The sequence below is a fragment of the Protopterus annectens genome, chromosome 6.part0 (genome assembly GCF_019279795.1).
Source record: "Protopterus annectens isolate FY-2018-M chromosome 6.part0, PAN1.0, whole genome shotgun sequence".
In the NCBI taxonomy this organism is placed as follows: Eukaryota; Metazoa; Chordata; order Ceratodontiformes; family Protopteridae; genus Protopterus; species Protopterus annectens.
The window spans coordinates 448810096-448837056 of NC_056737.1; the positions used below are offsets into that span (position 1 = coordinate 448810096).

The 26961-nt window shown below is 45.9% G+C and overlaps 1 protein-coding gene across 1 annotated transcript in view; it reads left to right on the plus strand.

The window, feature by feature from the left end:
• The window catches only part of KMT5B (lysine methyltransferase 5B), a 1528897-nt gene that overhangs the window by 1416602 nt on the left and 85334 nt on the right, over positions 1–26961 (plus strand). Inside the window, exon 11 of the mRNA XM_044073539.1 lies at positions 13301–13503. Coding sequence (XP_043929474.1) covers positions 13301–13503 — 203 coding nt within the window. The remainder of the gene's footprint in view (positions 1–13300; positions 13504–26961) is intronic.

Consider the following 26961-nt stretch of genomic DNA (forward strand, 5'->3'; position numbering starts at 1 on the left):
CACTCCACTGGGATAGTTATCTCTCCTTTTGGGGGGGAGAGGGGGGTGAAGTTTGCACTGAACCTGTCTGCCAGTATGTTGGCAATGTCTGTGGGTTCAATTGGCAATGTCTGTGGGTTCAGTGATTTTTGTATCATTTTGGATTAATTCTGAGCATATCTGGGAGTTTCCACCCAGGTTTCTAACATAGCTGAAGAAGGCCTTATGATTGTCTTTTGAATCTATGGCAATTTTTCTCTCAAAGTTGGCCTTGGATGATTTTATGTGTGCTCGTATTTTTTTACTAATAATGATCAAAGGTGTCTTCTCTTTTATGGATTTTGCTCTATCATGTAACAGCTTTCTCCTCTTATTGTAAAGTTTGTTTATGGCTGGGGTCCACCAGACTGGACGTTTGCCCTTGGTGGAAAGAGTCTTGGTTTTATTAGGGATTGCCTGATCCATGCAGTCCTGGAGGTGTTCGTAGAAGGCATTTGTAAGGGCTTCCGCAGCTTGGGTTGTGGTTTCCACTGGCTCGCGGGCCTTGAAGGATACCACACCAGTCTTGAGTAGTGTGAAGTTTGCTTTAGAGAAGTTCTTCACTGTGGTCTTTTTTGTTTGGGGTGGGGCAGGATGTGGATATCCAGTGAGATTAGTTTATGATCTGATCTTACCAATGAGGGATATACTTCGGTGTGGAGCATTTTGTCCCCATGTTTGTGATGATGAGATCTAGTATATTTTCTCCTCTTGTGGGAACGGTGACTAGTTGTTCCATGGCATTTGAATTTATGAACTCCAGGAACCTTTGGGCTAGAAAGTTTGGGCTTGAGTAATGTTCCCAGTCTATATTCGGGTAGTTGAAGTCACCCAATATAATGGTGTTTGGAGATACATTTATACCCTCCAGTGTCTTCAGGAAGGCTGTGTGGGGTTCTTGAGTTTGAGAGGGTGGCCTGTAGCATGCTACAAATTGTAGAGCAGTTTTGCCTATGGTTAATTGCACCTGGATGGTTTCCGATGCTTCGTGCGTTGCCACCAACCTGGAGGTGTTGGTATCCTTGATGAATATGGATACACCCCCTCCTTTTGTGGTGTGGTCCGGGTTTTGGGGCCAGAACGCATGATATAAGGTAAAACCTGATAGTGCTGGGGTGCTCTCAAGAGCCTTGAACCAGGTTTCAGTCACAGCACAGACATTGATGTTCTCCATACTGATAAGGGCCTCGAGTACGTGCATTTTGAGATTTAGACTTCTGGCATTGAGCAGCATTACCCTTAGTTTCTTCCCATTTTTGTTTTCTAGGGTGGTAGGTTTAGAATTTGAGCCTTGCCTAAAAAAGGCACTATGGGGGTGGCAAGAGCCTTAGCCAGTATCCGAATATATATCTGTAAATCATATCTGTATATATATATATATATATATATATATATATATATATATATATATATATATATATTAATATATATATATAGATATATATATATATATATATATATATATATATATATATATATATATATATATGTATATAGAGAGAGAGAGAGAGAGGGCTCTCTCTCTCTCTCTCTCTCTCTATATATATATATATATATATATATATATATATATATATATGTGTGTGTGTGTGTGTGTGTGTGTATTATTCGTTTTGCTTACTACAACTTTGTCCATTTAAACTGATGTAATGAATTTATTTCATTGTTCCTTATGACATCTTTTTTGTTACTTAACACTCGTAGATCCTTTTTGCATCCTGGCATTTTTGGAGCTGGTTTCCTTATCGAAGTGACTAACCAATAAATAACAGGCAGCATAAGAAAGGGCACAGAATAAGTAACAAACTGACTCTAAGACTGTCATCTAGGGAATCCTGCAGTGGAGACACCATTTGTAATTTGTTTTTCACATTTTCATTGTTATATTTATATTTAACAAATCTTCCTGCAGGATGACTATGATGCTTATGGATTCAATAACTATTCTTTGATTGCAGTTATCTGCAAACTTGGTCAGCCACAATCCTTTGGTATTGGCTTTTACATCAGAGAAGTAGATGTCAAACAGGAGAGGTTCCATCATCAAACCATGGGGGATTCCACTGGTGACTAGTCTCTTTTTTGAGGCAGGTTCCTTGTTCTGATCCCCTGTGTCATATCTGTGAGTCAGTTGGTTGATGTATGGCATTATTTACAGTTTATGTAGCTTTATTACTATACTTGAGTGGGGGATTGTGTCATAGACCTTGGCCATGTTGAGGTATTGTGTTTACTGTTTAACCTTCATCTATTGATTTGTTAACTTTTTCAAATAAGTCCACTAGGCTAAGTAAGCTTGACCTGCTCTTGATGAATACAAACTGAGATGGGTCCAGTGATTGGGGGTTTCCTATGTCCTTTTTGATTATTTGCATGATAAGTCTTTCCATGACTTTGCATATGAGACTGGTAAGACTTATGGGTCTGTAACTACATGGATCTATGGAAGGTCCGCCCTTAGTCAAGGAATGAATATATCTGATCTGAAGTAGTTAACTTCATTTGATCAGCAGCCTGTGGGTATCGGATCCGATTTGGATCCAAGCTGGCAGCTTTCCTAGCCAAAGATCTGAGCTCCAAGCTCCTCCCCTACCCATAATGCCTTGCCACCTCCCTCTAACCCTCAGATCTCATTTGCAGCGGCTTTGTAAGCATCCTAGAATGAGCTCCAACAGCGTGGGTACTGTGAGTTTAAGGTTTTTTCTCTATTGTTTCTGTCAGAAAATTGCCTTTTTCTTGTGTGTGTGTTCCTACTTACGCCCTTAGTTGTTTTTGAATAGTCTTTCTATTTTTCTCTGTGTAGTTAAATTTTTCCCTTCCCCCCCTGTCCGAAAGTCCAAAACCTATTTTTTCGAAATGCTCCGAGTGTGGCCATAAGCTGTCCCCAGCGGATGGCCACACTCGGTGTTATTTGCCTGGGTGTTGATCACCTTTCTTCAGGCTGCACTATTTGTGCAGCCTTCAACCCCAGGACTTTGAGGGATAGGAGGACGAAGTTAATCTTTGAGGGCTTCTTACCCCCCTGATTCAGCTTCATCCTGCTCCACCTCCCGCCTCCGATCCCCTGGCTGGGACTCAACCTCCCACTTTGGCCCAGGAGGATAGGGACGGCAGGAAGAAGGATAGGAGGGAGTGGGAGAAAGAGAGGCACCTTAGCCACAAGAGGCGGCCCGAATCTGCTCTTTCGGCCCCACCGTCAAAAAGGCTAGCATCTCCCCTCAAGGTTCCCGGGTCTTCCCCCTCCCGGCTTCATTCTCCACGTTTCTCCCCGGAGCCGGAGGAGGAGACCCGATCATCTTTGAGGTCATCTAGGCGGCCTTCCCAGCCGGCCTCGGTGGCCACATCTAGATCAACCAGGAGTATGTCCGACGCAGATATGGACCGGATGATGTGTCGATTTCTTCAGGCCCAGATGCAGATGGGAGTGCTCTTGCCTCCCCCCCTCCAGGGGGAGCTCGACCCCCTTTTTTTGCCCCCATTGCTCCTTCTCCGACCCGCTATCGGGTTTCGGAGCAGTCAAATCCGACTATCTTCGGAGCCGGGGTGGCGTCGGAGCCGGCAGTGTTTCCTACTTTGGCGCCGACTATACCCTCAAGTCTGTTGGATCCTTTTTCGGATCCGAGCTCTCGGGGCTGTGAGTTGGGTGTCGGATCCGGAGGAGTTAGTGGGCCTTCAGCTCCATTGCGGTCAGAGTGCACTACTCTTTTGCATCCAATCGGATCGCCTCTGGCTCCGATCCGCACGCCGGATCCAAGGGGACTGCTTTCGGATCCTAGGGAGAGCAGTTCACCCTCGGCGTTCGACATTGTGGAGAGGGTCCTTTCGAGGAATTCAAGCCCCCAGGCTCATGCTACGGATCCACCCACCATGCCCTCTCAGACGGGCCTTTCTTCCATTAGCCGGCCCCAGTGACAGCCTGCGCCTATGTCCCAGATGGTTCCTGTAGAGGAACAGGACATTGTGGGTGAGGCCTCTTCGGACAGCCCCCTGAGGAGGTCTCTCACAAATGTAAGTGCAAGAGGAGGCACTTGGACTCTCCTGAGTCCCTCACAGAAGACACGGACTTAGAGGAAGGGGAAGGTTCCACAAGGTCACCCCCCCAAAGACGTCTCCTTTGGAGACATTATGGAAATGTTGCGCATTAGAGGGGGGTGGTCTGCCCAAAAACCTTCCTCGGATGAGTCTGTGTTTCTGGAGGTGTTTGACGCAGGCCCATCTACCTCTTCAGTGTCCCCTCCCACCAAACCCCTGGTGGACCTCATAACTACCAGGGCATGGAAGGAGCAGGACACTGTTGAGCCAATACCCAAGAGACCGGACAGGATCCGCAGCCCCCCCCAATGGACAGGACAGTTTGGAGCAAGGGTGCCCCAGTGGATGCCATGCTGGTGGCGGCTGCCACTAAAAAGGAATTAGCACAGGAGAGTTCCTCGGTTCACCCTCCAGACAAGGAGTCTCGGATGATGGACCGCCTCGGGAAGTGGATGTTCACTTCAGCGATGTTCTCTGTAAGGTCACTGAACTATATGGCACACGTAATTCAGCTCCAGCGGGACCTAATCAAAGAGTATGCTGGATCACCCCCAGAGTCCATGTCGGCCGAGGACAAACTAACCTTCTCGGCTCGAATGGCCACTCTTAAGTCGATTACTAACACATCTATGCGGCTTCTCTCCCATGCCACGGAGGGAGCGGATAGAGCCAGCAGAACAGGCGTTGTCTTATGTTGATAGGCCTGGCTCCGTCTCTGTGACTTTGCGGAAACCTTCAAGGTGTCCATCGCGAACGCCCCCTTTGATGGTTCTACGCTTTTTGGCAAAACCATCCGCAATACGCTTCTCCAGAGTGAGAAAGATGGGAAGACATTGTCTGCCATCAGGATCCGCTTCTCGGCTCCTCAGAGGTCCTTCTCCAGGAACCAAAGAGGACAAAAGAAGATGTGGTTCCGGAAAGCTCAACAATCCCGTTTTGTTCCGGATACTTCATCCTCCAGAGGCAGAGGAGGACAAGGTGGACGCCGGCCCAGGGGCAGAGGGGGGCCGAAGAATTTCGGGTCTAGGGAACCTTTTTCCGATCGATCCGTACAGCAGCCCTGAGGGGCTGCCCGACTGCTCCTCTCTGGAGGCAGTCGGGGGGCACTTCTCGGAGCACCTAGCATATTGGGAGTCCATCATTACAGATCGCTGGGTGCTCCGAATCATATCCAGAGGCTATTCTATTCCATTCCTAACATCCCCTCCCCGGTCGGGGAGCCTCCCCGATGTTCCACTCAGTCAGAGGGAGGCAGCAGCCTTCAAGATAAGAGAGCTGCTAAGAAAAAGAGCCATCCAGCACGTCCCCCTCGGGCAATCCAGATCAGGCTTTTACTCCAGGTTCTTTTTGGTGCCAAAAAAGACTGGGGACTTACGAATGATTCTCGACCTGTCCATACTGAACCTGTCAGTCACCAAGGAAAAGTTCCGGATGGTCACTATTCAATCCATTCTCCCACTTTTACAGGAGAATGACTGGAAGTGCTCGATAGACCTCAAGGATGCGTACTACCACATTCTAATGGACAGGCGATCCAGGAGGTTTCTCCACTTCCAGCTGGGAGCCAGCCATTATCAATTCAGGGTCCTACCCTTTGGTCTCACCACAGCCCCCCAAGGTGTTCACCAAGGTCATGGCAGTTGTAGGGGCCCACTTGAGGCTTCAGGGAATACAGGTCTTTCCTTACCTGGATGACTGGCTCCTAACCGCCCCCACCAAGCATCTACTATGTTCAGGCAGGGACTACTTCTTACATCTAGCCTGCCATCTAGGCATCACAATGAACCTCAAGAAATCCTCCCTTCAGCCTACTCAGATCTTGGATTTCATAGGGGCCAAGATAGACATTATACATTGCAAAGTTTTTCTGACGGCGGACAGACTCCGCAATCTAAAACTTCACATTTTGGCCCTTCTTCGATCATCAGCCCCCCCCAGCAGAATTAGTCCTGAGGGCCCTGGGGTCCATGGCAGTGGCCATCAATCTGTCACCTATCAAACGTCTGAAGATGAGAATCCTTCAATGGACCTTACAGGTCCAGTGGTCCATCCTACATCACCCCCTGTCTACACATATTCCCCTCAGCAGGGTTTGCAGGAAATCTCTACTTTGGTGGCTCCATTCCAGGGACTTCCGGGAAGGGCGCCCCTTCTCCATGTCCCCACCCCAAGTCACAGTGACCACGGATGCATCTCTCCTCAGGTGGGGGGGGTATTGCATGGGTAGATCCGTCCAAGGCATGTGGATTCACACAGAGACCGGTTTGCATATCAATGTGCTGGAGATGAGGGCGGTGCTTCTAGAGTTGCAGGATCTTCATTCCCTTCTTCCTCCAGGGACTATTGCAATTCAAACAGACAACATGTCAGTAGTCTAGTACATCAACAAACAGGGGGGAACCAGATCTTACCCACTTTGACAAGAGGCCATGAGAGTGTGGGAATGGGCGATATCCACCAACCGCTTTCTCATAGCAACGCACATACCGGGTCGGTCAAACCTTTTAGCGGACAGGTTGAGTCAAACTATCCTCTCACTTTATGAGTTACGAGTGGTCTCTGAATCCAGTAGTAGCGGAACAAATCTTCCTCAGATGGGGTCAACCTTGCTGCAATCTCTTCGTCTCCTTCAAACACAAAGTGCAGCAAGTTCTTCGCTCTAATTCCCCCACCAGGGGAAGTCCCCAGAGACGCTCTGGTTCATGCTTGGCCATCCGGTCTTCTTTATGCTTATCCTCCTCTTCCGTTGATGACAAAATTCTTGCAGAAAGCTCGTCGGTTGGGGAGCAGAGTTATCCCCATAGCCCCATTCTGGCCTTGCCAAACCTGGTTCCCATGCCTACGGTCTCATCTAGTACATCCTCCCTGGATCTTAGATCCCATTCTGGATCTCATTTCTCATCCCTTGGGATTGAAGACCCCCAACCTGGACAACCTCAAGCTCTCGGCTTGGTTGATCCAGTACCATTAATGGCCAGGACTCCCGATATCTCGTCCTCTGTTAAGGCTATTCTGGTGGCTGCTCATAAGCCTTCTACCAGGAGAATCTCCAAGAGTAAATGGAAGCGTTTCTCTATCTGGGCAGAGCATAGTAACTTGGATCCCTTTACGGCTCCTATCCCAGCAGTCCTTGACTTTCTATCCCACATTTTTCATCAAGGGGCTAGTTCTTCTACTGTTAAGGTTCACTTGGCAGCTATCTCCCACTTCCATGTTGGAAACAGTTTTGGGTCCCTAGCTTCCTCTAAGATTTGCAAGACATTCCAGAAAGGAACTTTCCTGTTAAGACCTCCGGTTAAAGATGCAGTTCCTCCATGGGATTTAACCCTGGTTCTCCAGGCTCTGACTGGTCCCCCCTTTGAGCCTGCAGCTTCAGTTGACTTAAAGTATGTATCTTGGAAGACTGCCTTCCTGATTGTCATTACCTCAGCTAGGAGGATATCGGAGCTTCACGCTCTTTGCAGTAAGCTTCCATACATCGTCTTTCATAAAGACAGGGTTTCCCTCAGGACTAATCCTTCCTTTCTACCTAAAGTGGCTTCAGAATTCAACATCAACCAGTCCATCAATCTACCTGTCTTCTTTCCTAATTATCAGAAAAAAGGAGAGTATAGACTTCATTGTCTGGATGTACATAGACAGTTGTGTTTTTACTTAAACAGAACAGCTGAATTTCAAAAATCAGATCAACTTTTTGTTTCATTTGCTAAATCCTGTCTGGGTAAGCCTGTGACTAAGGTAACCTTAGCTAGATGGATTTCCCAATGCATCCTTCTCGCATACAGAAGTTCTGGTCGACCTGAGCCCCTGAGGGTTCGAGCTCATTCTACCCATTCTGTGGTTACTTCTGCTGCCTTCTGGTCGAGGGTGTCTTTTGACGACATTTGTGCAGCAGCTACCTGGGCTTCATCTCATACTTTTATTACACATTATAAACTGGATTTAATATCCAGAGGATGCGCATCCTTTGGCTCTGCAGTGCTCCGGAATATCCTTCCATGAGGACCTCCCAAGTTGTGGTAGCTGGGGACTCTGTCCCACAGGTTGCTGATCAAATGAAGTTAACTACTTCAGATAAAGAAGTTATGTACTCACCATAACGTTCCATCTGAGTAGGTAACTTCATTTGTCTGCAACCAACCCTCCCTCCATCCCCTGGACCCTTAGTTCATTCTGGAAGGATCAGGATTTGTCACTTTCCAGATGACATCAGGTGGAATGTTATAGTAGTTGCTTTGTGTTATAGTAATGTTCTATGATACCATGGCAAACTCGATCTGAGGGTTAGAGGGAGGTGGCAAGGCATTATGGATAGGGGGAGGGGCTTGGAGCTCAGATCTTTGGCTAGGAAAGCTGCCGGCTCAGATCCGAACTGGATCCGATAACCACAGGTTGCAGACAAATGAAGTTACCTACTCAAATGGAACGTTATGGTGAGTACATAACTTCTTTTTCTCCATTTGCTTGGTATAAAACCTGTATGGACCCTGAGGTTGAACATTGTTGTTCGGTGGGTGGTTTGCTAAATCATGCTGCATGCTGTTTAGGATTCGAGGCCCCAGGCTCTTGCTACGGATCCACCCGCCATTCCCTCTCAGATGGGCCTTTCTTCCATCATCCGGCCCCAGGGACAGCCTGCGCCTATGTCCCAGATGATTCCTGTAGAGGAACAGGACATTGTGGGTGAGGCCTCTTCGGACAGCCCCCCATGGAGGTCCCTCACAAACGAAAGTGCAAGAGGAGGCACTTGGACCCTCTCGAGTCCCTCACAGAAGGCACGGACTTAAAGGGGAAAATTCCCCAAGTTCCCCGAAGACGTCTCTTTTGGAGACATTATGGAAATGTTGCGCAGTAGAGGGGGGTGGTCTGCTCAAAAACCTTCCTCGGATGAATCTGTGTTTCTGGAGGTGTTTGACGCAGGCCCATCTACCTTTTGGGTGTCCCCTCCCACCCGACCCCCTGGAGGACCTCATAACTACCAGGGCATGGAAGGAGCCGGGCACTGTCGAGCCAATACCCAAGAGACCGGACAGAATCCTCAGCCCCCCAATGGACAGGGCAGTTTGGAGCAAGGGTGCCCCAGTGGATGCCATGGTGGTGGCGGCTGCCACTAAAAAGGAATTAGCACAGGAGAGTTCCTCGGTACATCCTCCAGACAAGGAGTCTCGGATGATGGACCGCCTCGGGAAGCAAATGTTTGCTTCAGTGACCTTCTCTGTAAGGTCACTGAACTATATGGCACATGTAATTCGGTTCCAGCGGGACCTAATCAAAGAGTACGCTGGATCACCCCCAGAGTCCATGTCGGCCGAGGACAAACGGACCTTCTCGGCTCGAATGGCCACTGTTAAGTCGATTACGAACACATCTATGCGGCTTCTCTCCCTTGCCACGGAGGGAGCGGCTAGAGCCAGCGGAACAGGCATTGTCTTATGTCGACAGACCTGGCTCCGTCTCTGCGACTTTGCGGAACCCTTCAAGGCGTCCTTTGCAAACGCCCCCTTTGACGGTTCTACTCTTTTCGGCAAAACCGTCCGCGATATGCTTCTCCAGAGCGAGAAAGACGGGAAGAAGTCTGCCATTGGGATCCGCTTCTCGGCTCCTCAGAGGTGCTTCTGCAGGAACCAGAGAGGACAAAAGAAGATGTGGTTCTGGAAAGCTCAACAATCCCATTTTTGCTCCTGATCCTTCGTCCTCCAGAGGCAGAGGAGGACAAGGTGGATGCCGACCCAGAGGCAGAGGGGGGCCGAAGAATTTCTGGTCTAGAGAACATTTTTCCGATCGATCTGTGCAGCAGCCCTGAGGGGCTGCCCGACTGCTCCTCTCTGGAGGCAGTTGGGGGGGGTGCTTCTCGGAGCACCTAGCATATTGGGAGTCCATCACGACAGATCGCTGGGTGCTCTGAATCATATCCAGAGGCTATTCTATTCCATTCCTAACATCCCCTCCCCGGTCAGGGAGCCTCCCCGATGTTCCACCCAATCAGAGGGAGGTAGCAGCCTTCGAAATAAGAGAGCTGCTAAGAAAAAGAGCCATCCAGCACGTCCCCCTCGGTCAATCCAGATCAGGCTTTTACTCCAGGTTCTTGTTGGTGCCAAAAAAGACGGGGGACTTACGGACGATTCTCGACCTGTCCACACTGAACCTGTCAGTCGCCAAGGAAAAGTTCCGGATGGTCACTATTCAATCCATTCTCCCACTTTTGCAGGAGAACGACTGGATGTGCTCAATAGACCTCAAGGATGCGTATTACCACATTCTAATGGACAGGCGATCCGGGAGGATTCTCCACTTCCGGCTGGGAGCCAGCCATTATCAATTCAGGGTCCTACCCTTCGGTCTCACCACAGCCCCCAGGGTGTTCACCAATGTCATGGCAGTTGTAGGGGCCCACCTGAGGCTTCAGGGAATACAGGTCTTTCCTTACCTGGACGACTGGCTCCTAACCGCCCCCACCAAGCATCTACTATGTTCAGGCAGGGACTACTACTTACATCTAGCCCCCGCCATCTAGGCATCGTAATCAACCTCAAGAAATCCTCCCTTCAGCCTACTCAGATCTTGGATTTCATAGGGGCCAGGATAGACACTATACATTCCAAAGTTTTTCTGACGGCGGACAGACTCTGCAATCTAAAACTTCACATTTTGGCCCTTCTACAATCATTAGCCCCCCCCCCAGCGGAATTAGTCCTGAGGGCCCTGGGGTCCATGGCAGCGACCATCAATCTTGTCACCTATCGCACGTCTGAAGATGAGAATCCTTCAATGGACCTTACAGGTACAGTGTTCCATCCTACATCACCCCCTGTCTACACCTATTTTCCTCAGCAGGGTTTGCAGGGAATCTCTACTTTGGGTGGCTCCATTCCAGGGACCTCCGGGAAGGGCACCCCTTCTCCATGTCCCCACCCCAAGTCACAGTGACCACGGACGCATCTCTCCTCGGGTGGGGGAGGCATTGCATGGGCAGATCCGTCCAAGGCATGTAGACTCACACAGAGACCGCTTTGCATATCAGTGTGCTGGAGACGAGGGCGGTGCTTCTAGCGTTGCAGGCTCTCCATTCCCTTCTTCCTCCAGGGACTATTGCAATTCAAACAGACAACATGTCAGTAGTCTGGTACATCAACAAACAGGGGTGAGCCAGATCTTACCCACTTTGTCGAGAGGCCATGAGAGTGTGGGAATGGGCGATATCCACCAACCGCTTTCTCATAGCAACGCACATACCGGGTCGGTCAAACTTTTCAGCGGACAGGTTGAGTCCGAACTATCCTCTCACCTTACGAGTGGTCTCTGAACCCACTAGTAGCGGAACAAATCTTCCTCAGATGGGGTCAACCTTGCTGCGATCTGTTCGCGTCGCCTTCGAACACAAAGTGCAGCAAGTTCTTCGCTCTAATTCCCCCACCAGTGTTAGTCCCCAGAGACGCTCTGGTTCATGCTTGGCCATCTGGTTTTCTTTATGCTTGTCCTCCTCTTCCGTTGATGACAAAAGTCTTGCAGAAAGCTCGTCGGTTGGGGAGCAGATTTATCCTCATAGCCCCATTCTGGCCTCGCCAAACCTGGTTTCCATGCCTACGGTCTCATCTAGTACATCCTCCCTGGATCTTAGATCCCATTCCGGATCTCATTTCTCATCCCTTGGGATTGAAGACCCCCGACCTGGACAACATCAAGCTTTCGGCTTGGTTGATCCAGTTCCATTAATGGCCAGGACTCCCGGTATCTCATCCTCAGTTAAGGCCATTCTGGTGGCCGCTCATAAGCCTTCTACCAGGAGAAATCTACAAGAGTAAATGGAAGCGTTTCTCTGTCTGGGCAGAGCATAAGAATTTGGATACCTTTACGGCTCCTATCCCAGCAGTCCTTGACTTTCTATCCCATATTTTTCATCAAGGGGCTAGTTCTTCTACTGCTAAAGTTAATTTGGCAGCTATTTCCCACTTCCATGTTGGAAACAAGTTTTGGGTCCCTAGCTTCCTCTAAGATTTGCAAGACATTCCTGAAAGGAACTTTCTTTTTAAGACCCCCTGTTAAAGATGCAGTTCCTCCATGGGATTTAACCCTGGGTCTTCAGGCTCTGACTGGTCCCCCCTTTGAGCCTGCAGCTTCAGTCGACTTAAAGTATGTATCTTGGAAAACTGCTTTCCTGATTGCCATTACCTCAGCTAGGAGGATATCAGAGCTTCATGCTCTTTGCAGTAAACCTCCATACAAAGTCTTTCATAAAGACAAGGTTTCCCTCAGTACTAATCCCTCCTTTCTGCCTAAAGTGGCTTCAAAAGTCAACATCAACCAATCCATCAATCTACCTGTCTTCTTTCCTAATTATCAGAACAAAGGAGAGTATAGACTTCATTGTCTGGATGTACATAGTTGCATTTTTACCTGAACAGAACAGCTGAATTTCAAAAATTAGATCAACTTTTTGTTTCATTTGCTAAGTCCTGTCTGGGTAAGCATGTGACTAAGGTAACCTTAGCTAGATGGATTTCCCAATGCATCCTTCTCGCATACAGAAACTCTGGTTGACCTGAGCCCCTGAGGGTTCGAGCTCATTCTACCCGTTCTGTGGCTACTTCTGCTGCCTTCTGGTCAAGGGTGTCTTTGGACAACATTTGTGCAGCAGCTACTTGGCCTTCATCTCATACTTTTATTACACATTATAAATTGGGTTTAATATCCAGAGGACATGCATCTTCTGGCTCTGCAGTGCTCAGGAATATCCTTCCATGAGGACCTCCCAAGTTGTGGTAGCTGGGGACTCTGTCAAATAAAGATAACTACTTCAGATAAAGAAGTTATGTACTCACCATAACGCTCCATCTGAGTAGGTAACTTCATTTGTCTTCAACCAACCCTCCCTCCATCCCCCGGACCTTTAGTTCGTTCTGAAAGGATCAGAATTTGTCACTTTCCAGATGACATCAGGTGGAACGTTCAAGTAGTTTCCTTGTGTTATAGTAATCTTCTATGATGCTATGGCAAACTCGATTTGAGGGTTAGAGGGAGGTGGCAGGGCATTATGGGTAGGGAGAGGAGCTTGGAGCTCGGATCTTTGGCTAGGAATACCCACAGGTTGCAGACAAATGAAGTTACCTACTCAGATGGAATGTTATTGTGAGTACATAACTTCCTTTTTAACCATGTGACATCATAATGCTGTATAGTTGTAATCTAAAGCATCCTTTAAAACTGGTAGATAAATTTGCTGAAAGATTTCTGTGGTGTTTTGTTTTTGTAGACGTGGAACTGGGGCTTTCAAATCAAAAGCTGGACTTCCCACTCCTATACCTCTCATAAACAGCAAATATGGTCTAAGAGAAACAGACAAACGTCTGAACAGGCTAAAAAAGTTGGGGGACCACAGCAAAAACTCTGATAACCAGTCTGTGAGTTCCAACACTGATGCAGATACATCTCAGGAAAAGTCTGACAGAAGTTCTTGTAAGTAAGCAAGACATGAAAGGTTTTTGCATGAGCATTACTTTAAATATGGAAATGCACAGATAGTATTGCACCCATTTCCTGTTGCAGTCAAATAATTGCAGGTGATTTCAGCATAATTGGATAGTATCTCTGAAAAAGTACCTGATGACCTACTTTTGCAGTGACTTTTTTTTTTCCTTTGGAATTAATGTTTTGTAGTTGAACAGCGGGTAAAACACTTTCATACTCTTCATTTTCCACAGCAGGCTTTTGTCAGTCACTTTTCTGTGCATATAGTTAGGCATGTTAATTGTGCATTGCAGTTATTCAGTCCCTTTTCAAACGCACAGGTAATGGTTAGCAGTGATACAGTTTCATTCCGAAAACAGCAGGATGGCTAACACCACTAGATGTTGCTCATCTATTCAGCATGCATTGTCTGAACATGCCTATTTGTAATTTATAATAGTATGGATATAGCTCAGCTTCGCTGAAATAGTACATTGTTACTGAGTGAATGTACAGCCTTTCTTAATGTGTAGCCTTTCATCCCTCTAAGCTTGCAGTGTTCTCTCTTTTGATTTCTCCAAGTCTTTTGGTTTTCTAATACCATGAATGGGAATGGACCCCATTCCTAAGTCAGAGTACGATTAAAGTTCATGAAATTAGTAGTATTTCACTCTTTGATGTTAGCCAGAAGTGCTCCTCGCAGTACCTGCAATGTACCCAGCAATGACTCCTCCTGGAATTCATACATTGTTACATGAATTGGTAACATATCTAAATATGATTGTAAATTTTTTTTTATAAGACCAGTTGCTCCTACTACTATTGGATCTGTCTAGGTATCTTTCTTCCACATGGCTCTCGTTTCTGCCTGCATATCAAGGTATTTTATGACTTTGTGTCTCTCTGTACGCAAGACACTATAGACACTAGGTGTGGCAATTTCAATGATCGATGCTACTTTTGTCTTCTTTTCTTGGCTCACTATGTTCATTTTTCTAGCATCTATCTTTTGGACTGTTGGTATTGGGTGATCCCAACCTCATCATTTTCTATGATTCTCTGTGGCTCATGTTTCCAGTGTTTTTCAGCTACTTCGATACCATAATGTTTGCACAGTCTCCAGTGTAACAATCTCGACACATTATTATGCCTTTCAGTATACAGTCCTTCTGCCATTAGAGCATTGCATTGAGGGTCTTGTGCTGATTTTTCAGACTGACTGTGTTCTTAGCAGAATTGAGGCTTGCATCCTACAGTTCAGGATGTGTTTAAAAAACCTTCATTTTATAAGTCCCTTTTCCTAGTGAGAGTTGAGGAGGTGCAAGCTGAGTAGGGTAGACCAGACTTTAGTGTCCTCAGCAAAAGTCTGTTGCTTATTCTGTGAGATCTCTAAAATGTTTGCTTGCCCGCTGAATTGTATAACTTTTGCAGCATGTGTACTGTGTGTTTCAGGGCTTTCTAGTGGGTTTTGTCAGGTGCATACTTTGCCGTGCTCACCCCTATAAGATGTTCAGACACAGCAGTTTTGTATAAGTACCTGGAAGGAGTAGTGGCTGTTCAACCCAGATGCTTATGACTTGCTAAGCTCCTCACTTTAACATGGATTCTTGAACCCAGCAAACCTGTGAAATAACCTTGTATATCTTTTTTGGGGTAGTGGAAGGTCACTGAAATATTAAATCAACATTTGGGCTTACTCACTTTATTTCTGATGATCTAGCTAGAATTATTCTTTAGTTGTGACTCTTCAAAGACCATTTCAGGTCTCAGGCTTTCAGAGGTGCTGATGCAGTTTATAATATACTGTTATTGAAATATGACAGTTTATCAGTCATAGTTCTTGTTATTGTCTGGGAAACCACTAGACTTTCAGTTCACAGCAGGTTAAAAACATACTGCATGGTATCTTGTGGTTTATACTTCTAGTGGTTAAATTAATGCAGAACCATGTAAAGTATCCTCTATTTATAGGTTCATAGGTTGGTACTAGGCTAACAGCCCTAGGGCTTTTACAAGCCTAGCCATAACAATTCCCTGGCTATTTTTCCCCACACTATTTACTTTTATTTCAGTAAAATGAAGGATTTTACTTTTTTCCTTGTGGAAGTAAGATTACATATTCATTAGCATATTTGCTTATAGTAGTCCGCTCTAAATATTACATCAGTGCTTCTTTTCTTTGGCCCTGAACATGTGTATTTCTCTTAAGAGTTGTCTTGGGTTTAATAAAGCTGCTAGACCAAGACTTTTCTTTACATTTTGTATTCATTCTTTACTGAAAAATACCTGAAGTCTTTAGAGTAAAAAAATAATCTTTCTAGCTTAGAGAAGTTAGTAGAAATGGAAATTGAGGAGAACTATCAGAAAAGTGAGAAAGGGAAAGATTTTCCCATTCTGGTTTCTTGTAAAAGGCCAAAATCCTCTAGTAAAGAAAAATTTTTTCATCTTTGATTCCCAAAAACAGAGATCAAAAGCCACTCTCACACACACCAAGATTACCCACCCAACCCTCTTGTTTCATAATGAGCACTTTCATCAGCTGAGGCAAAAAGGTGGCAGTCTTGAGTGTGTTTTGGTTCACATAGGTTTTCACTAAGCGTGTGGCCAAAGAAGACCATCGTGGGGGTGGGGGGTAAGCTACATCACCGAATTTTGTGGTAGGTTATTTTTTTGGCTAAATAAACAGATGTTCTTCATGTTTCACTGTTGAAGTCATCACATTTGGGTTATCCCTGCCAAGGTAGCCCTCAGTCGGCCCGAATACCAGAGGCTTAGTGTTTCTGCGTCAGTTGCTGTTGCTTCAGGACTGACGTCAGGTTGTCAGTAGTATAAAGTAAGGCAGCCGACGCTGTTACATCAGTCTTTCTCGCCGAGGAGCCCAAAGCTGAAGCAGTTCACACAAGTGCTGGTCGGCTGCTATCTGAGTTTTCTTTTTCCGAATTGAAGTTTAAGTTTTCTAAACCTAAGTACCCCATTGGGGATCCTTTTTTCTTGCTCTAACCAGTGTCAGAAAAATTTAACAATTGTCTCGGCTGTGGAAAGCAAATGCCACACCGAGACTTTCATTCTTACTGCGTCACTTGCTTAGGCCCAGACCACGACGTCTCCCACTGTCGCTTTTGTGCTTTGTTCAACGCCAGAACTGTATGTCATCGAGCCCTTATTGTAGCTAGATATTTTCTTCCACAGTCCTCTAATTCCAATATGGTTTTCGGTAAGCCATCTGAAAACTGATCTTCCCAAAAAACATAAGGATAAAGACATTCGTAGTCCGGTATGCCACGAGATGCTAAAGTTATGGGAACCCGTGGATGTCTCTACCTTGGATGAGTCCGCAGCCACTGTGCAGGCACCGGTTTCTGAGGGTGTTTTCAGGCCTACAGATTTGTATATTAGATTCTCACCATCTTCAAAACTAACGCCAAAATCTCGACCTATGCCTAAAAAACCGACATCTGGGCCACATGTGCAGGGCCCTATGCCTAAAAAACAAATTATCAAAATGGCTGAAGATTTAATTACTCTGATCAGGGGTAGCCAACCCCCCCCCCCCCTTCTAAGAGGCCTAGGCAAGACATTGATTATGAATATTCTGAACAGGATTCTATTTCTTCGGACTCTTCTAATGAACAGGAATTGTCTATACCTACTTATGAGGACTCTGATGCAAAAGATTCCAGTCCTTCTGCTTCTCCCCCTGAGGATTTTTCTTGTGGGGAAACTTTACTTCCCTTAAGGGAACATTTCCACTGGGAAAGTTAGGATTTCTCTGAATCTAAAAAGAGACTTAGGGAGTTTTTTCTTCTTCCTCAGCATAGGCCTTTGGCTATACCTCCTGTTCTAGACATTGTTGATATTTTTTCAGAATCTAGTATGGCTCCTGATTCTCTGCCTCTGGCTCCTTGTAAGCCAGACAAATACTACAGGGTTCCTGACTCCCACAAATTCCTTTTCAAAAATCCTGCTACAGATCCTGAAACCATTTCTCAGGGTCCCAAGGGCATTAAGGCTTCTACTGCTAAAAATCCTACCCCTTCTGATAAGAGATTCCAGGGCGCTGGATAGATGGGGTAAGAATGTTTACACTTATGCAGCCTTGGCAATCAGGGCTTTAAACTGTCAATTTCATATGCTAAATTATCAACAGCATATCATGGAACTGCTTAAACAGAAAATTATGTTAATTTCTGACTGTGTGGAAAACAAAGCTTTACAGGATTTATTGCATTCAGCTGACCAAGTTGGAAAACATACTTTGCAATGTGGTTTTGATTCTTTGGAGGCCTCTTCAAGGGCTGCTGTAACTGGGTCTGTGCTAAGAAGGCATGCTTGGCTCAAAGAGCAAAATCTGTCTGATAATGTTAAAGCAACATTGTTGGATGCTCCTTACAGCAGGACAGTCTCTGTAATAAGGCTGAAGAAGTTTTAAAAAAGATGGAAGATAAAGCTAAATCTATGCAGACAGTGAAAGATTTTTACAAGTGCAACCTCCAAGTTTTGGTAGGCACTGGCCTACTAAGAGCTGGTCTTTTCCAGTTGCTTCGAGAGCCGCTCAGGTCAAACCCAGACATTCTAAAGGCTCCAAGTTTCAGTCACAAGGGACTTTCAGAACAAAACAATGGGGTGCCTCCTCTTCCAAATCTGGAAACAACAAGACACCTCCCTATGGTAAGCAGTCTCAATGACTTCCCTTTACACTTAACAAACACTTACCTCCTAGCCACCCCTTTGGGGGGGAAACTGGCTCTTCGTGCAAGAAACTGGCAACTTATAACCCAGGACAAATGAGTTTTAAATGTAGTATCCCAGGGATACAGATTTCATTTCCACACATTACCAATTCCAAACGGATGACCAGACCTGCCCCCAAATCAGTGGGCATAGGCCCAGAAACAAGTACTTCCCTCATGAGCATGGGGGCTATTCAACCACTACCAGAAGAGGAAAAGGGACAAGGTTTCTAATCAAGACTTTTTCCTGGTACCCAGATAAGACAAATCATGGAGTCCAATTCTGGACTAACACCTTTCTGGACATTTCAAAATTCAAGATGCTGACTCTTCACCAGTTACTTCCTATGCTAGGCAAAGATGCCTGGTTGGCAACTCTAGATTTAAGAGAGGCTTACCTGCATATCCCAGTCAGGGAATCTTGCAGGAGATACTTCCGCTTCAAAGCAGGCTACTTGCATTACCAGTTCTGTGCACTGCCCTTTGGCTTATCTACTGCACCCAGGGTCTTTACAAAGTGCCTGGCTCCAGTAATTGCATTTTGCAGGCAAAGAAATATTCAGATATATCCATACCTGTACGATTGTCTAATTCAGGCAGAAAACAAGGACACTCTTATAAACCATCTGGCGTTTGTAAAAAGGGTTCTAACTTGTATAGGGTACACTATAAACAAAAATAAATCACAACTAGTACCCTCTCAAAAAATTACATTCCTGGGTGCAAGCTTTAATACAACTGCCCAGATGGCTTTCCGTATGACAGAGAAGCAAATTAATTTGGTGACTTACTTCAAACAGGTGGCCACAAAAACCCTGCTTTCTGCAAGGCAAATACTACAAGCCTTGGGGTTCATGGCCTCCTGCATTCTTATAATTCCATTTGCAAGACTGCATATGAGGAAACTTCAGTGGTACTTAAAAAGTCTATGGAGTCAGCATTGTCACAGCCTGGAAACAATGATTCCTATCATAACTTGCCTGCAACTAGAGTTCCTATGGTGGGCAGAGGCCTGCCACCAAAACAAGGGACTGCCATTCACACCACCCCCTGCCGCCCAAACCATAACTACAGATGCATGAGACTGATTGGGGGGCACATCTGGCAGAGAAGTGCATTCAGGGCAAATGGTGCCCAAATCAAATGCGCCTTCATATCAATCAAAAAGAAATGCTAGCTGTACAGAATGCACTGACGGCCTTCAAGGACTACCTTCATCCAGGACAATTAATGACAAAGACACAACACCACTGTTACGTGGTACATAAACAAGCAGGGGGGTACACACTCCTACCCCCTTTGCAGGCTAGCCATGGCATTGTGGAACACTGCCTTGACCTGTCAAGTACAACTACAAGCTCATTTCCTGCCAGGAAAGCTGAATACTCTGGCAGACGAACTAAGCAGAAATCTCATGGACCCACACAAATGGAAACTGGAGCCATGGATTTTCAACATGTTGACATGCAAATGGGGGAGCCCAGACATGGATCTTTTTGCCTCACCCCAGGACTATCAGTTGGACAAATTTTGCACAAGATCTCATCACAAAAAAGCCTGGAAAGTGGATGCTCTATCCTTCAGCTCGGAAAGTGGATGCTCTATCCTTCAGCTGGAAAAACCTATCAGTCTATGCCTTTCCCAGTCTGCCTCCGCTCTCCAAAGTCCTACTAAAAGTCAAACAGGACAAACCAAAAATGATTTTGACTGCTCCAGACTGGCCACGCCAACACTGGTATCCAATCCTGCGCAATGTGTCACACCTTCCACCATGCCACCTGCCTCAGACACCTTCCTTACCGTCTCAGTAGAACAACCAAATTCTGCACACTCAACTCCAAACTTTGAATCTTGTAGTGTGGCTAATCACCTAAATTCACCCTGAGCATCCCTCAGCAAACCTGTGATGGATGCCATTTTGGAGGCGAGAGGGCCTAGTACTAGAAAATCTTATACTGACAAATTGAAAAGATTCTGTGCCTGGAATCAATCACAAGGGGGATAAGCACAGCAGTGCCTAACATTCCTCAGATTTTACAATACTTAACTGAGATGCTTCACAAGGGCCTGTCCTTTTCTTCCATAAAAATCCATTCCTCAGCCATTTCAGCTCATTACAACACAGAACCTCCCCTCTTCTGCTAAAGCAGTATCACAGAGGGGCCAAAAACTCAAGACCACACAGGAGAGCTCCAACCCCTGCCTGGGACCTCAATTTTGTATTGGAAAAGCTCACTCTCCCTCTTTTCGAGCCAGCTGGTACTGCAGACTTAAAATTTCTCTCCTGGAAAACAGCTTTGCTTTTAGCAGTCACTTAAGCTAGAAGGATTTCCGAATTACAGGCTCTTATGGCAGTGGAGCCTTTCATAATTTTTCATGCGGACAGGGTATCTCTCAGGACCAATCCATCCTTTATGCTTAAGGTGGTATCCAGTGTGGCTCTTAATCAGACCATTCATTTGCCAACTTTCTTTCCCAATCCACAGAACAAGGGGGAGCGGATTCTGCATTCATTGGATGTACACAGACAACTTTGATTTTACTTAAACAGGACAAAATCTCAAATAAAATCTGAACTTCTGGTGGCATTTGCTGCAGGGGCAGAGGGAAAGGCTATTTCAAAGCAAACCATTTCCAAATGAATAAGCCATTGTATTAATTTCTGCCATATGCACCATGGAAAAACTATCCCCCAGGGGATCAGATCCCATTCCACCAGGGCTGCATCTGCTTCTACAGCCTTTCTCAGAGGTGTTCCTACCAGGGACATTCTAGAAGCTGCTACCTGGAGCTTAGTTCATACGTTCCCCAAACATTACCATTTACCACTTTTCCCTAAATCCAGAGCTGGCTTTGCCACTGCTGTCCTGCAGGGCCTTATAGCTGGTCCTAATGCTGTGTAATTCCCTCCACCCAACCATACCTTTGGGATTCTACCCAGATGTAATGACTGCAACAGTGAAACACGAAGGATATAGTACAGTTGTGTACACTTACCATAAATGTAGATGTTCGAGTGTATTCACTGTTGCAGTCCTGGTTACCCTCCCGCCAGCCCCCTATTTTTCTCTGGCTATACCTCTACTTTCTTTCACTATACTTAAAAGCCCTTTTGGTGTATTTGCTTTTGGGATTGGAGGCAAATTTTTTGTGTTTTTAATTTTATTTGCTCCCCATTTGGGGGGCACCTGACATCTGAGGCAAGAAAAACTGATGTAATGGTGTTGGCTGCATGTTCTGTACCCCTGACGACCTGATGTCATTGAAGGAACAGCAACCGATGCAGGACCCAAGACTTTGTTAATCAGGCCGACTGAGGGCAACCTGCCAGCAGCAAATGTAATGACTGCCACAGTGAATACACTCGAACATCTACATTTATGGTAAGTGTATACAGCTGTACTTCACCTCTTCCTTGGATGGGTCAGGAGCCACTGAGCAGGCACCGGCTTCCGAGGAAGTACTTCACACTACCGATTCTTGACACAAACCGACTTCTTTCACGTCTACTGTTCTTTCGAAAACTACCAAGTTTCTAAGGCCCAGGTTACGAACCACACCCAAGAAACTGACAACCCCATCTCAGGCACCTGCTTCATTGCCTCAGTCTCAAATGCTTAAAATGGTGGAAGACCTTATAATGCTGATCAGGGGAAGCCAAGCTACCCCTTCCAAAAGATAGAGATTTGTCCCCAGTAGTTTTATCTGAACAGGAGTCCGATGACTCTGATGCATCTGAATATGAAGGCATGCAACCCCAGCCTGTGGGAATACGGTTCCAAGGCTAGGGACCGAATGGCTGCCTTCTTCCAGTTCGAGACACCTGACTTTAGCTTTCTCTCTACCCGTAATGCCCCACTCCCCTACAGTGCCTCAGATCTGGTTTGCTGCGCTTTGAGTTCCCATCGAGATTCTCATCTTTAGCTTCTCCAAGTGTGTGTGTTTTTAGTTTTTTTTTTTTTTTTTTCCCTACTCGTCGCTCTTCTGTATTTTTCCTCTAGTTTTCTGTCTGGCTTTTGGGTTTGTCAGTTCTTTTCAAAAAAAAAAAAAAAAAAATTTTTTTCTCCCTTCTCTTTGCCTTTTCCTTTCGGTTTCCTTATGGCTGATCAAAATTCACTAGGTTTTAAAAAGTGCACTTCCTGTGGGTGGAAGATCCCTCTGTCCATCGCCCACGGAGAGTGCTTGTACTCTGAGGCGTCAGCATTTGGATGCCCTTGTGATATTTGTAGGGCTTTTCATCCACGGGCTGTGGCGGACAGGAAGAGCAAACTGATATTAAAGGGGTTGCGTCCTCCTTCCTCCAAATTATGGATGCCTTCTACATCAGGTGCTCAACCCCCTCCTAAAAAGCCCAGGGAGTCTGAGACCACCTGTGTGATTTTCCTCGGATCCTCCTAGGAAAAATACAAAGCCTTTGGAACTGACTCATTCTCCGAGCTCAGTGGCCACTGCCTCTCCTCGCCCCGTTCATCCTCTGGTGCTGCAGGGCCAAGTAGTTCTCCCACAGCATTGGCTCCTACAGTTTCAGTGCCAGGGTTAACTTCACCCATTTATACAAGGAGGTCTCTATCTCGTTCCCTGCAGAGATCCTCCAGACCCCTCTTGCACTACTACTTCTGTGTCTTCACGAAGTCTGACCTCCAAAGATATCTGTAAGCTCATGAGACAGTTCTTGGATCCATGAGGATTTCCCTGATGTTCTTCGTGTTTCACTGTTGCAGTCATTACATTTGGGTAATCTGCTGGCAGGTTGCCCTCAGTCGGCCTGAATATCAAAGTCTTGGGTCCTGCGTTGGTTGCTGTCTCCTCTTCCATGATGTCAGGTCGTCAGGGGTATAAAACATGCAGCCAACGCCATTTTATTCAGTCTTTCTTGCCGCGCAGTGCCCAAAGCAGAAGCAGTTTGCAAGTGCCGGTCGGCCGATATCTGAAATTTTCTCATTCGAATTTCAGAACCGAAGTCTTCAGTTAAAGCTACGTACCCCGTTGGGGAAACTTTTTCTTGCTCCTTACCGATGTCAGTAAAAGTTAATAATTGCATTACTTGTGGGAAGCAAATACCTCATAAGGATTTTCATTTGTACTGTATTCCTTTCCTAGGCCCAGATCATAACGTGCCTTGCTGTCGGTTTTGTGCTAGATTTAACTAATGCACTATTAAGCGTTGGTATAGTTTTGCTTCAAAATATTTTGGATCCAGATTTAATTACTCTGAAATGTCGTCGGTTAGCAATCAAACTACCGAGTTTACAAAAAACGCAAAGAAAAAGATAGAGACAGACTGTCTAGGTCCAAAACCGATGACAAAGCTTCTCATAAGCCAGTCGCCGGTTCACCGGTACTCATTGAGGTGCTTTCGCAGCCCCAGATACCCGCTACTTTTGAGTCGCAGGCCTCTACAGAGACCCATGCGGAGTCCGGTATGCCGCGAGATTCTCAGAGTATTGTACCCGTGGATGTCTTTCCCTCGAATGGGTCCGGAGCCGCTGAGCAGGCACCGGCTTCTGAGGGTGTCTTCAGGCCTCAACATTTCTATATAAAACCGACGCCAGCTTCAAAAACAACTTCTAAGTCTAAAAAACCCAACGCATGAGCCACGTGCTCAGGCCCCTATGCCCAAAAAACAGATGATCAAAATGGCTGAGGACTTATTACCTTGATCAGAGGTTCCCAACCCTTCCCCACCCCACCCCCCCCACCCCGCTAAGAGGCCTAGGAAAGGCACTGATTATGAATCTTCAGATCAGTTTTCCATTTCTTCTGATTCCTCTTCTGATCAGGAATTTTCTATACCACCCTATGAGGATTCAGATGCAGAGGAAATCCATCCCATCTGCATCTCCTCCTGAGGATTATTCTTTTGGAGAAACACTCCATACTTTAAGGGAACACTTTCATTGGGAGAGTCAGGATTACTCTGAATCAAAAAAGAGACGAGGGGATTTCCTTCTTCTTCAGCATAGGCCTTTGGCTATACCTCCTGTATTAGACATTGTTGATGATGTCTTTTCAGAATCAAGCATGGCTGCTGATTCCCTACCTCCGGCTCCTAGTAAGCCAGACAGCTATTACAGGTTTCCTGACTCCCACAAATTTTTATTCAAAAATCCTTCTGCTGATCCTGAAACTGTCTCACAGGGACCCAAATGTGTAAAGGCCTCTATAGCCAAAAATCCCACTCCCTCTGATAGAGATTCCAGGGCGCTGGATAGATGGGGAAAGAAGGTTTATACGTCTGCAACCTTGGCAATTAGGGCCTTAAACTGACAGTTTCATATGCTTAAATATCAACAGCATGTTATGGGTTTATTGAAACAGAAAATTATGTTGATTTTTGATTGTGTGGGGAATAAAGAATTACAGGAATTATTTCATGCAGCAGAACAGGTGGAAAGCATACTTTGCAATGTGGTTTTGATTTCTTGGAGGCCTCTTGCAGGGCCGCAGTTACTGGATCTGTGATTAGAAGGCATGCCTGGCTCAAGGAGTAAAATCTGCCTGACCATGTTAAAGCTACATTGTTGGATGCACCTTTACAGCATGATACTCTGTTTGGTAATAAGGCGAAAGAGGTTTTAAAGAAAATGGAAGACAAAGCTAAATCTATGCAAACTGTAAAAGATTTCTTGCAAGTACAGCCACACCAGATTCAGTAGGCATTGGCCCACTAAAAATTGGTCCTTTCCTGCGTCTCACAAGGCAAATCCAGGTGCTCAAAAGGCTCTGGATACCAATCACAGGGTTCTTGCAGGTCAAAGCAATGGGGTGCCTCTACCTCCAAATCTGGAGGAAACAAAGCACAACCCTACACTAAGCAGTCTCAGTGACTTCCCCCTACCATCACCAAACACTTATCTTTTGGCAGCCCCCTTGGGGGAAAATTAGCACTTCATGCTCAAAATTGGCAGTTAATTACCCAGGACAAGTGGGTATTAAACATAGTATCCCAGGGGTACAGATTTCATTTCTGTACTTTGCCAATTCCAAACAGTTGGCCAGATCTGCCACAAAATCAATGGGCAGAGGCTCAGAAACAAGTTACGTCCCTCATGGATATGGGGGCTATTCAGCCAGTACCAGAACAGGAAAAAGGACAAGGTTTTTATTCAAGACTGTTCCTGGTACCCAGAAAAGGCAATGCTTGGCGTCCAATACTGTACTTATCGCTTTTGAACACGTTCTTGGAAATTCCAAAATTCAAAATGCTGACTTTACAACAACTACTGCCCATGCTGGGCAAGAACGGTTGGTTAGTGACTGTAGACTTAGAGGCATACCTGCATATCCCAATAAGGGAATCGTGCAGAAGATACCTCCGCTTCAAGGCAGGTTTTAAGCATTACCAATTCTCTGCACTGCCCTTTGACTTATCTACTGCGCCCAGGGTCTTTACAAAGTGCCTTGCACCAGTAATTGCATTTTGCAGACAAAGAAGCATACAAATCTATCCTTACTTGCACGACTGTCTCATTCAAGCAGAAAACTAGGACATTCTTCTTCAACATCTGGCTTTTGTAAAAATGCTCCTAACATGCCTAGTGTACTCATAAACGAAAAGAAATCACAACTGGTACCCTCTCAAAGAAATTACATTCCTGGGTGCAAGCTTGAATACAACTGTCCAGATGGCTTACCCTTACGCCAGACAAACAAAGGCAACTGAATATATACTTCAAACAGATGGCAACAAAAACCCAGTTATCTGCAAGACAAATTCTGCTGGCTTTGGGTTTCATGGCATCCTGCATTCTACTAATTCCATATGCACGACTGCATATGAGGAAACTTCAGTGGTATCTAAAAAGTTTATGGAGTCAACATTGTCACAGTCTGGAAACAATGATTCCTCTCATTCCCTGCCTACAACAGGAGTTTCTTTGGTGGGCAGAGATATGTCACCAAAACAAGGGGCAGTCTTTCACTCTACCCCCTGCCACCCAAACCCTAACTACGGACGCATCAAACTATGCTTGGGGGGGCCCACATGGCACGGAGATGCATTCAGGGCGTATGGAACCCAAAACAAATGCACATCAACCAGAAAGAGATGCTAGCTGTTCAGAATGCCCTGACAGCCTTCAAGGACGTATTTCATCCAGGACAACTACTGATAAAAACAGGCAACACCATGGTTATGTGGTACATAAGCAGGGGGGGTACACATTTCTACCCCCTTTGCAGACTAGCCATGGCATTGTGGGACACAGCCTTGACTTACCAAGTACATCTTCAAGCACAATTCCTGCCAGGAAAACAAAATACTCTGGCAGACGACCTAAGCAGAAATCTTATGGACCCTCACGAGTGGAGACTAGATCCACAAGTCTTCAACATGGTAACACGGAAATGGGGGAGCCCAGACATAGATCTATTTGCCTCTCCCCAAAATTATCAACTGGACAAATTCTGCACAAGGATTTCTCACAGACCACCAGGGAAAGTGGACGCCCTATCCTTCAGTTGGAAAAACTTATCAGTCTATGCCTTTCCTCCTCTGCCTCTTCTCAACAAGGTCTTACTAAAAGTCAGACAGGAAGAACCAAAAATGATCTTAATTGCCCTGGACTGGCCTCGCCAGCACTGGTACCCAATTCTGAGGAATATGTCTCAACTCCCTCCTTGGTACTTGCCTCAAGTACCACATCTACTGTCTCAGCAGACCAGTCAAATTCTGCACACTCCGCTCCAAACTCTGAACCTGGCAGCATGGCTGATCATGTAATTATTCAAACAACAC